This window comes from Thunnus maccoyii, chromosome 3, assembly GCF_910596095.1.
Source record: "Thunnus maccoyii chromosome 3, fThuMac1.1, whole genome shotgun sequence".
In the NCBI taxonomy this organism is placed as follows: Eukaryota; Metazoa; Chordata; class Actinopteri; order Scombriformes; family Scombridae; genus Thunnus; species Thunnus maccoyii.
The window spans coordinates 13,170,211-13,182,189 of NC_056535.1; the positions used below are offsets into that span (position 1 = coordinate 13,170,211).

At 37.2% G+C, this 11,979-nt stretch overlaps 2 protein-coding genes across 4 annotated transcripts; one reads left to right on the top strand and one right to left on the bottom strand.

Annotated features, from left to right (window-relative positions):
* Nucleotides 1-187: 187 nt before the first annotated feature.
* Nucleotides 188-3,836, bottom strand: LOC121894782 (protein FAM107B). Of its 3 annotated transcripts, none has more exons than XM_042407627.1 (6): nucleotides 3,716-3,836; nucleotides 2,738-2,874; nucleotides 1,953-1,986; nucleotides 1,578-1,734; nucleotides 627-771; nucleotides 188-470 (listed from the first exon to the last, which is right to left on the bottom strand). In XM_042407627.1, the coding sequence occupies exons 2-6, from the start codon at nucleotides 2,837-2,839 to the stop codon at nucleotides 369-371; spliced, it is 540 nt and encodes a 179-aa protein (XP_042263561.1). In that variant the 5' UTR covers nucleotides 2,840-2,874; nucleotides 3,716-3,836; the 3' UTR covers nucleotides 188-368. The 3 variants fall into 3 exon arrangements, with proteins under 3 accessions (XP_042263561.1, XP_042263559.1, XP_042263560.1); XM_042407625.1 differs by having other exon boundaries at nucleotides 2,654-2,874; nucleotides 3,716-3,834; XM_042407626.1 differs by having other exon boundaries at nucleotides 2,654-2,874; nucleotides 3,767-3,826.
* Nucleotides 3,837-5,262: 1,426 nt separating this feature from the next.
* tmem167b (transmembrane protein 167B) lies at nucleotides 5,263-8,953 on the top strand. Its single transcript, XM_042406452.1, has 3 exons — nucleotides 5,263-5,421; nucleotides 6,623-6,754; nucleotides 7,720-8,953. Exons 1-3 carry the CDS (start codon nucleotides 5,412-5,414, stop codon nucleotides 7,800-7,802), a joined length of 225 nt encoding a protein of 74 aa, XP_042262386.1. The 5' UTR covers nucleotides 5,263-5,411; the 3' UTR covers nucleotides 7,803-8,953.
* The last annotated feature ends 3,026 nt before the right edge of the window (nucleotides 8,954-11,979 follow it).

The window sequence follows — 11,979 nt, forward strand, 5'->3', positions numbered from 1 at the left end:
ACAGAGGGCAGAATTGCATCAAAAAGACAAGAAGACAAAATTATCTTTATATAATACGACAAAATACAGTAACCTAACTTTCTATAGTCAGACTATTTAGGAAGGTTTCTAGTGTAAAAAATACACTCGTTTAGGTTGTTGTCTTTACAAAACTCAGATTTTAGAGGAAATACATTTCACATTGTGGAACGTTACAGGAGGATTTTAAAACTCCAAAGCACCATCTGAATTTACATGGTACATGAATTTTGAATATTCCAATCTGAAATATAAAGCTTTTATAAATCACAATTTTTAGTATGTAAAAAGTAATCAGTGTCTGTCAAGGCTTTGGTTGTCAATCAAAAATGAAGAACAGGAACTGGTGATCATAAGAAACAAGTCTGGATATGCTTCAGGTTTCCTCTCACACGGACAAACTCTGGTAAGTTCCGCAGACTCTCACTCCTCTTCTTCTCCTCCAGCTCATACTGCAAGACAGACAAGAGTTTCACTTTTATATACAGCACACTTTTGGATATATTCCTTAACAAGACTAAACTGTATCTGCATGCTGGCTCGCATATACCTAAAAAGTAAATGGAATATTGCCCAGGTTTTGTGGTTTTAACCCAAGGCTCACTTACAGCTTGTATTCTGTGCTGTATCCTGCGTAGCTTCACTTCCAAGTCAGAGGGAGGAAGGAGGTCGAGCTCCCTGCGCTTGAGCTGCTCTCTCCGTTTGTTTTCCAGCACACACTGCAGCTCCGGCCTTTTCCTGGGCAGCAGACCTCTGAGGACACACCAACAAAAAGACTGATAAGAAGGTGGATCCCTAGAGATGAAGAGTTTCATTACAGTGTAATTAAAGGACCAGTTTAACCAAAAAATACTATGAAACTTCCCTGGAGTGCTTCTTAATGAAACTGAATGACATACATTTGGCATGTTCCAAAAATATTTTAAAAAGGTGTGCAAATCTCAAATTTTCTAGTCAATGAGGACAGAATACTAACATTTCACTCGTTAATTATTATTACACAGAGCCTTCTTCAGAGTGTTTTGCGCATTCTTCAGAGCGTAAGTGTTTTTCTAATGTGATGTGAGCCAAATAAACAAGTGAAATGTTAGTATTCTGTCCTCCTTGACTAGGACATTTGAGATGTGCTACCTTTTTTATATTTTTGGAACAAGCTAACTGGTTTTTGGGTTTAGCACTCCACTGAGAACCCCATTGTTGAAACGCAACCTCCTTCTCCAATACAGTATATATTATTTTGCTTTCTCAGACACAAGAGAGTGAGAGCACAGTCCCCTGTTGAGAGATTAGCAGTGATCTCTAATGAGGTGTTATACCTTTGACTCGATCTGTGTTAAACACCACCTAAGCATGTTGCTTATCTCCCAGACACTGCAGGAAACTCCGGGAACGCAGAAACAACTTAACAAAAAGAGTCCACCTTAAGATACGGGTAAACAAAATCATCTGAATACATCTTGACTGGTGTTACATTTGTGTGTACACAGTACAGCGTGCAGACCTGTTACAGTATGTGACCTGATCATAGGTAGCAGGTACGGAGCTCAGTGTCTTCTCACCGTCTGTGGCAGAAGAGCAGCTCTTGGTGAAGGGCTTTGTGTTGGGGAGAAGCCAGGACAGGATTTCGCAGCCTCCAGGGCTTGATGAGGTCACCACCCTCCTGTTGTTGACTCTCAATCACCTGGCGAGGCGGGACCATCCAACAGTGATGTCTCTCTGACACACATAAACACAGGTGCAGCACATAGAGTCACATAGTGTCAGTTTCACTTTTATATACAGCACACTTCTGTACACACAGTATGGATATAGCTTCAGTCAGCACCAAAAACTATACTGTTATGCTCAAACTAGTTGTATTGTTATCATACAAGTTGTTGGTTGTTAAAGTCAATATTTGTTTCTTTAGATTCATGAACTTGTTTTCCACTCACCTCTTCTATTTCGAAGGTCCATTTTTTGTGATACCTGAGTGAACACCGGAGAGTCAATTCCTTTTGAAAAATATAAACTTAAATGATGTAAAGATATGTTGAGTTTTAAAGGTTACACACATGCGTTGCCATTTAAAGTTTTTACATGGCTTAACCCCCACAGACCCTTCATCACTCCTCAGCATATCCATTAAGGTGCAACATCCAGGAATTAACATTTCTCAAAACAGCAACACAAACAAGTAATCATTGTTGTAATAGAGCTTTCAGTATTTTGTTGTGGTGAAGTGTTGTGAATTAGATTCATAGAACTCTACTTTATAGTTAATATTTTTCAGAGATACTGGGTCACAAGCCAGGATTTCTATGAGTTTAATGACTGTTTCTCTCAGCTACATCCATGTCAGAAGCAACAAGTTGTGCAAAATAACATCAGCATGGTTTCTGATCATTATTATATTATTAATCATATTTTTTTCCAACTTTATCATGGTTTAAATTCCTAATGTTCTTCCATTCTTTGACAACCTGAGCCCATAACAAACATCACTTGTCCAAACAGGCACAGGCAACTCAAACCAAACTCTGTTTGTGATTATACAAACACAAATTAAATTCAATCACTATTAATGAAAATACATCATATTTGAATATCAGCATTTCCCCACCTAACAGCATAAAAGTGATCAAATCAATCTTACCTGTGTGCTCTGGTAGAGGCGCATTGTTGAAAAGAAAGATGTGCTAAAGTCTGTGAAGCAACAGAAGCTCTGTGTTGTACTCACAGCGCTCAGCAAGCTGCAGTTACAGTGAGGCTGATCTGAACAGGTGCGCCACGCTGTCCTGTCATCAAATCTTATTAACTTTCTTACGTCCCGTTGTTCCATCCTTATTCCCTTCAGGAGAGATACTTCTGTTGTCTCTGAGGCAGCAACAGCATACGTACGGATTAGGATAATGTAAAGATTAGAGTAATGCAACATGAAATACTTATAACAAAAACTAATATGGCTTTTTCATCACTACTTTGTGGATCCAAAGACAATCTACTTTCATGTTGAATCTGTGGGAATACTATTTTATTGAGCACATTGTATGAATTCTGTTGGCAATAATATTTTCAGTATGGACAAATGCAAAGCTGCTATGTAAAAGAGTGAAAAGTTTGGGATTTGTGCAGTATCAGAATTACACTTTACTGACCTACTGCCTTACATTTTAAATATAAAGAAAACTCCCTGAAACTACATCTGTTAAATCAAAACAGAGGACAAAATGAAATTTTCTTGACCCAGTGGAGAAATCAGTGTAGCAGTAGCAACTGACAGCCCCGCTGCAATATTAAATAGAACTGCATGATTAACTAAAAACAAAGAACAAGTGTCATTAGAAGGTATGTAAAATAACAGCAGTAGAAAGAGCTTTGACTGCAAGTGAAAATGATCAATTGTTAACACTCAGTATATATGTGATATATGGACATATGAAAAAAGTACACTTAAATAAACTCACAGTTAACACATATATGATAGTTGTAGAATGTATTGGTTGTGTATGAGAAGTATCCCGTGGAAGTTTTCATGTTTTATTGTGGTGCAACATTAACTCAAATGTGCATTTTTTGAAGACAGCCATCTCTAAGCAGATTTATATCTGTGCCATACACTTTTCATTTCTTAGTGATTGATTTAAATGGGCTCAATGGGATGTTCAGACTTGGATATTTTCTAGTCTCTATCACCTGGCTTGTGCTTTTCAATCACCTTTTCACAGGGTGTCCTTTCGTCAACATGGTGATTTGCTATAATACTAACCTAGTAAAAGTTCCTGCCAGATTCAATTGTGTTTATTCTACAATCAACTGACCCCTTGACCACACACAGGTGATATCCATTTAACTAATTAAGTGGCTGCAGCAGGGGGGATTTAGGTGTGTCCTCTCAAAGGGAGTAAACAAGTATTTGTTATTAATCTACATCTAGATTTTTCTTTCTTTTTTTTTTGGTTGATCAATGTTTAAAAAAAGACACAATATCTGAGTACTTTGAATGTCTTTGTATATGAAATGTGTTATATAAATAAACTTTACTTGCCTTTGACTCAATGTTGTAATATTATTGTTCACTGTATGTTGTTATAGATATACTAATATACAGATATATTTATTAAAACATACAATAAACTGTATAAGTGAATGCTTTATAGCTTGGTCTGGAAAAAAAAATAGCAAAATGACACGAAGAAGTTTTCATGGTTAAAGCTCCGCACAAACAGTGCAGGCGCCCTGCTCGGCACCCCCCTGACGTGCTGAAGCTGGGGCTGTTTCAACAGAAAGCACTGCAGAGAGGCTAATTATTGTCAGTGCAAATTGCTCCATGGTGCACCTCAGGAGATGAGTTGGCTGTATAATGGTGTCAGCTCATTGTAGTGTTGGTGGAAGCCCAGTTTAATCCTCATCCTTCCCTCTGCTGCAGCCTAAGGTGTGTCCAGGTTCAGAGCAACTGCAGAGCCAGCCTTTTTCACCAGTTTGCTAATCCTGTTTTTGTGTTCCACCTGCTGTAGGTGCCTGATGTTACTTTACTGTAAAGAGCAGCATGCTGGCCACATCCTGTAAGAAATGTTGTTGTATGCCATGAAAGACCTAAGTGCCCCAAATTTGTATGTGTGTATATTACCAGGCCTGTCCATTTGTTGGTGATACATTTTCCCGACACTGTAACAATTTTTCACTTTCCTCACTTATATGATGAGCTTTTTCATGAATTACTTGGAGAAATATAATATACAGGCATGCTCTGTTATACAAGGTCTATTAAAAATAATTCAGTTTTACCTTTCCTAAACATGTCTCATTTTTGACACCTTGGTTATGTTGTATGCAAAATATTTTATGAGATGGTTCCCAGCAAAAAACAAAATGCTGTACAGTGACTCACACAGAGATGGTTGTCCTAAGTTTCAATAGTAAAGTAATTTTATGAGAAGAGTGCATAACATAAAAGTATCAGATGCTTCAGCTTTAACCCTCATCATTCACCCCTCTGGGGAGCCCAAGAATAAACAACTGTAAGAAACAACTATCATAGCAGAATGTTTACTTATTTCTTCTAAAAACATTATTAGTTATGTATGACAAATGAGGTATGACAAATGGATGGGATCAAGGGATTAGGGTTCAATTTAATTATGTATGAGTAAACTGATTTTATAGATAAATTCAAATTTCAAGGACGGGTACATGGAGCTATAAATCATAAATTCCTGTAGATGGCAGTAAAGCTAGATGGATAACAACAAACACAAAACCATAAAAGAAGTCAGTAAGCCAGTGAAACCGGAAATGTCAGCCGAATGACTGCGAAGTAGACTGCATTACATCTCCACTTTAAAATACATGATGGACTGCTAACCTAAAGGAAGAAACAGTCATATAACATCTTCAAAGTGCAAACTGCAAATATGACAAATGGTAGGTTTACTGTATTCTGAAACTAGCTAAGAAGTGTCTTGTAAGTTACTTATTGGACGGAAGGCTAACGTGGAAGCTAACGTGAGGTTAGCTGTAGACGTGGCCCTGAAAACAGTCAGTCTGTTAGCACATGAACTAACCTTTTACTCATTTTATAACTGTCAAAAAGTTACAAATTTAATGCACGGCTGGCAGTCCTTAGTGAAATTGTGAATTCAAACCCGTTAATGCTGATGACATTGCATTTTTGTCAGGCTACAATGTAACTGGCTAACTAGCTTCGACTAGGAAATCGGTGGCTAATGCTAAAAATGCCACATAGTTAATTACACCACAATAACACACGAACAAGGCTAGAAAAATCTCTTGAATCAGCATGAAACTGGCGTTAACTGCTGATGGAGGTACAGCAAAGGAAAATTATTACTTACTTCTTATGATGCTGCAACTTCATCATTATCAACAACACAGATTGCACATATTGGTTACAGGAAAAATCCACCTTAACCCAGAATTATCATTGTGGTGTTTTAATTACTTAAAATAGTATTCACAATATCAGACACAAAGCAGCAGTAGTAGAAATAAATATCTGTCTCCCAAAGCTGGACGTCAGGATCAGAACATTAATTGAAGATGCCTTTTAGGTGACAGGTTCATGAACAGATACTTCATTGTTCATTGAAACAGAACTTACTCTCTTGCCTCATAGTTTTTGTATTTTTGGATATTAGATTAAAGTTAAGATATGTACCCATAGTCTTGTGAAAAAAAAATCACCATGGGTGTGCTTTATTGCATCTTAGCATCAGATGTTTATTGAGCAGCTACAGGATTTGTTGGCATTATCATCTTCAGTCTGTCTCTTTACTTTTTCAAATTAAGGAAAGCTTTTTCAAATTCACAGATTAACACTATCTTGTACAACAGAAGTAATATGTGAGTTATATTTCAGGATGGATTATTTCTTTAAATCACTGGCTGCGCTAAGTTAGATTTGTTGATGCTGTGTAGCCTTGGCATAGACCAGTGATTTTAAACTTTTACCTTTTTTTTCCAATGGTCAAGATTATTCTATTCAGTTTTTCTTTGTTTTGTCTAATTTAATGCAGCCAACAGGTTTTGTTTTGTAATGAACTGGACTCTCTGAATAAGTCCAGTTAGTCAGACTGTGTGATACCATCCTCCCCTTCCTTCGTAGTGTACTCTTTCGATGGCATCCTGGTGTTTGGACTGCTGTTCATCTGCACGTGTGCGTACCTCAAAAAGGTGCCTCGCCTCAACAGCTGGCTGCTGTCGGAGAAGAAAGGAGTGTGGGGAGTCTTCTACAAAGGTAGGTACAGCACATCACACATTAATAATATTCAGATTCAAGACACATCTGTGATTAATACACAAAATGAATGTGGGAATGCCACAAACTCAGTCTTGAATAGGTTGTGTCCTCAGAATATGAAATCTTAAAGCGTGAAGATGTTAGACTTGTCTGAAAGAATCCAAATCAGTCAGTCAAATAGTCATTCACCATTTTATATTTCTCTAACATTAGCTGCAGTATATCATCTGCAGCTGATACGCCAGCACAATGGATTTTAATTGAACCTTTGAGTAAACTATGAGTAAGGTGGGTGATACAGTGACAGTGACAGTATATACAGAGAGATAATTACTATACCATCTATACCAAAGTAGCTATCTCTTTAATATATCTGATTGTATCAGGACTTTACAGGCAATGTTGCTTTCTGGTAATAATTGGAATTACAAGAATTTAGCATCAATTTGTTGCAGTACTGTGATATTTCAGGTATTTAAGTCACTGGATTAGCCAAAAACAGACTGTTTCACAATTGGATTATCATTATTTGTTTTTTGGTGACCAAAAGTGATTTGACATACTTTAATATAAAACTTTAATAACGTAATAAAAAGTATTATATTTATTGTTTGGTTGGAAATCTTTTGCAGTTGTTTTATTAATAAGGTGTATTCATTGCTCTGCTACACTGTTCTAAAATTGGGAGGAATATGTTTCAAATGGGCAACTAGTTCTGCACACTGCACCCCCAGTATGAATGTGAACACTCATAAACACACTTAAATGTCAGTCATAACTTTAATCTCAGACAAATCCAATGAGCTGCAGTCCAGAGCCAAAACAACAAAGTGTGTCACTGTCCAAATATTTACAGCCTGCACTGCACATCTTTAGGCTTTTTTGGTTTTATTGATTTGCATATCAACACTCACCTGTATATTTCTTCACTCATCCTCTTTATCCTTCATCTCTCTCCTCAGCTGCAGTGATTGGGACGCGGCTCCACATTGCCGTGGCGGCTTCCTGCCTGGTCATGGCTTTCTACGTGGTCTTCTTGAAATGATAGAATTAGACCGGAATGAAAGGACTGGATGGGTGCGGGCTGGGGATGGACTCATCTCAGTGGTTGTGTCATAATCCTTGTCAAGGGACACCTCTTGGATTATGTGACCGATGAAGCCCCATTGCCCTGTGGACCTATGTGAAAGACAAGCCAGTGCTGCCCCCTTCTGGTGACTGGGTACATAACTCCTCCCTTAATGTGTGTGCACTACACTACAGTCATGAAGACATGAAGAGCATCCTGAATCTACTCCACAGTTACTACAGAGGAGAGAGCCTGATGGGTCACATGGTATCATTCTGTTGTTGGGTAATACTGTTTGTTGTCTCCATCCACACCCTGTAATTGTTTATATTGAAGGATGCAGAATACGGAAGGGCAGTGTGTGAAAGGTGTAACATTTTTGCATTATACCTGTATACAACCTAAAATTAGCCTAGCTGTATATATTTGGAAAAAAATATGACCAATAAAGATTTGCCAGAGATTATGTGTGATCAAATTGAAAATAATCAATTCTGCTTGCTCCCAGCTATGCCGTCTTCTTTCAACGGTGAGGAGATAAACAAAGCTAATATATAAAGTAGTTTATGTGTACACTATATTTTACTCTCTTTTTTTTTGGAACGGGGGGGGCATCTCTTTTCTTAACAGTTCTGTTGGGCATCTCTTAATTTTTTTCATGTTTGAAATACACATTTTTGCACAGGTGTATACTGTACTTATTCCAACTCAGTGCATCTTATTTGGATAACAATGTTTTTAATGTCACAGATTGTTACAAATTGGCCTGTAGGTTACTTAAGATTTTTTATCACAATTGTAGTGTCACAGAGAGAAGAGTAATAACCTAAAAAAGAGGCATATCTCAACATTATGAACATTGCATAACTGTATCTGACTTGCCTGAAGATTTAAATGCAATGCCAAATAGTGATGGTGCTTCTTATGCCATCTTCATTACATGCTGTTATTCTAAGTTTAGTAATGCCACCTTATTTTTTATTATTGAAAGAAGAAAATGTTTTGGGAAGGGATGCAATGTAATTTTGAGTAAAATGTTCATCACACAATGTCTGTGTATGTTGTCTTTATATAACAAATGTCAGGTTTCAAGTGACATACAGTGCCTATAAAAAGTATTTACCCCAGTCCCTTTGGATTTTTTTAAGGTTTTGTTTTATAACCTTTAATCACGGTCGATGTTTATGATTTTTTGACACTAGAACATGAAGACGAGAAAAATCTCCCCAAATCAATCTGAAATAGCTGAATAAGTATTCACACCCATTAAATCTGTATTTAATAGAGGCAGTAGTGGCATAGATCAGTATCAGATTTGCAGATCTGACGCTGCATTTTTTCCTTGCTCTTTGCAAAACTACTCAAGCTCTATCAAGGCACAAGGGGACTGTCAGCCTGCCACGAACTGCATTAGATTGAGGTCTCTGATTTAGCTGTTGTTGTTTTGACTTTATGTTTGGGATTGTTGTCTTGATGGAAAATAAATCATCTCTGAAGTCCCAGTCCTCTTGCACAACAGGTTTCTCTACAAGATATCTCTGGATTTTGCTGCATTCATTTTGCCTTCAAAAGCCCTCCAGGACCTGCTGCAGAGATAACGTCCACACAGCATTTTGCTGCCACTACTGTTCTTCATGGTGGGCATGGTGCAGTGTTTGACTTTCACTAAAAATATCTTGTAGTATGATTGCCAAAAAGATAAATTTTGTTATCATCAGACCATAGATTTTGTTACTCCCACATGCTTTCTGTCAAACACTATCCAAGATATCATTCAAGTTATTTTCCAGTAGTGACTCTCTTGTTTCCACACTACCATAAAGCTGCCAAGCACCCTGGCAGCAGTTTTGTATACACAAATGTCTCCTGTCTCAGCTAGGGAAATCTGCAACTCCCTTATAGATTTACAGCTGTGTCATATATCTATTTTTTATGGCCGACCTCACTGTACTCTGAGGGATCTAATTGCTAATAACAGTCATAGGCCTCTGGTTCTCTTCAATGCTCTCAACTCTCATAAATCCTTGTGATACAGCTCATATTGTGCCAACACCTACACTCTGTGAAAACTTTCTAAAAATTTTTATTGACCAGATTTCTGCTCTTAGGTCTTCACCCACTTCCTTTGCCCTAGACCCTTTGGTTCCTACTCTGTGCCCAGCTGTCTTTGATCAGTTTGAGTCTGTGTCATTTTCCTTATTATCAGAGTTAGTTCAGCATCTACAGCCTACAAATTGCCTGCTAGACAGTATTCCCTCTTTTCTACTAAAAGAAGTTTTTAATACTGTTGGGTCAAGTATTCGTTCACCTTTTTTTAAATTTCAGGGTGTGTTCCAGCTGTTTTTAAACATGCTGTAGTGCAGCCTCTTATCAAAAAGAGAAATCTGGACTCTTCTGTTCTCTCTAACTCAATTCCAAACATTTTTAGATAAGCAATGCATTTATGAAAAGTTTCATTCTGGTTTTAAACCACATCATAGTACTGAACCAGCTCTTTTAAGAGTTTTAAATGATCTTATCTTAACTGTTGATTCAGGAAACTGCTATTCTGATGCTTTTAGACCTGACTGCTGCCTTTGACACTGAGGACCTTTTATCACGTGTTGAACAGTGCGTAGACATCAAAGTCCCTGCCCTCAAATAGTTTCAGTCATACCTGACAGATAGGAGTTTCTCAGTTTACCTGAGCAAATATTCTTTGACTACAGCCTCACTTACTTGTGGGGTCCTTTAATGCTCCATTTTGGGCCCCATCCTCTTTTCATTGTATATGCTGCCTTTGGGATCCATCTTTAAGAAACATAATATTCCCTTTCATTGTTTTGCCGATGATATACAAATCTATCTGCCTTTGAAAACAAAAAGTAAAGACTCAATGCAGCCTTTGCTGAACTGCTTAAAAGATATCAAAACTTGGATGGGTTCTCAATCTTCATGAAAATAAGACTGAGAACGTTATGTTTGGATAACCTTATCGGTTATCGGATGACTCTGCTGGTACTCTTGGCCCTTTAGCCTCTTACAATAGACCTTTTGTGAAGAACCTTGGTGTGATTTTTGATAGCTCATTCAAATTTGACAGATTGGTTCAGGGTTAGTTCAGGCCTATCTCTCTCCCAATGATTTTGAGAGAGCGTTATTCATACTTTTATTACCTCTCGATTAGACTATTGTAATTCTCTGTATGTGGGTGTGGAACAGTCGTCTCTTTGTCATCTGCAGTTGGTACAAAATGCAGCCGCTTGTCTTCTAACTGGTAAAAGAAAGCATGATCACATAACACCAGTATTGGCCTCTCTCCACTGGCTTCCTGTCCATTTTAGGATTGATTCTAAGATTTTATTGCTGGCTTTTAAGGTGTTAAATGGGCTGGCACCACTTTATCTAGCATATCTCCTGCATCATCATAGTCTAGTTACATGCTCTTGGATCATCCAGGCACAAAAATAGAGGCGACTGAACCTTTGCGGTGGCTACCCCAAATTTCTGGAATGGCTTACCCATTCATATAAGAACTGCTCAGACCCTAGAAACTTATAAGTCACTGCTGAAGACCCACCTCTCTTCATTGGCATTCAATTCAAGTTAAGCTTGACACCTTGACTTCATCTTCTATTGTGCTGCAATTGTTTCATTATTATTATTATGTTTATTGTTTTCTTTTATTCCTATTTGTTATTTACTTTTATATTTTAGCCTGTTCAGCACTTTGATCAACTATGGTTGTTTTAAATGTGCTATACAAGTAAATTTTGACTTGACTTGCTTTGGAAATGTTCTTGTGTCACTTATCTAACATTATTTAGAATTTGTTTGTAATGTTCATTTGTACTCCTTATTTTACAAATTGACTAATCAGCTATTGAACCTTCCAGTGTAATGTAAAAACCTTTTTATTCAGGAAGGCTTTTTCATCTTAACTCTTGTTATTTTCTTTATGTTTTATATGTTTTTATAACACTGTAGCACTTGAGATTGACTGTGACTGAAAAGTGCAGTGCAAATTAAATGCATTATTATTATTATTATTATTATTATTATTAGGTGATTTCTATTTAACCAATTATGCAACATTTGAAAAGAAATGGCTGCAATAATGATATTTAGCTGTGCCTTAGTAAATAGTATTACATTTTTGTTCTTAATTTGACAT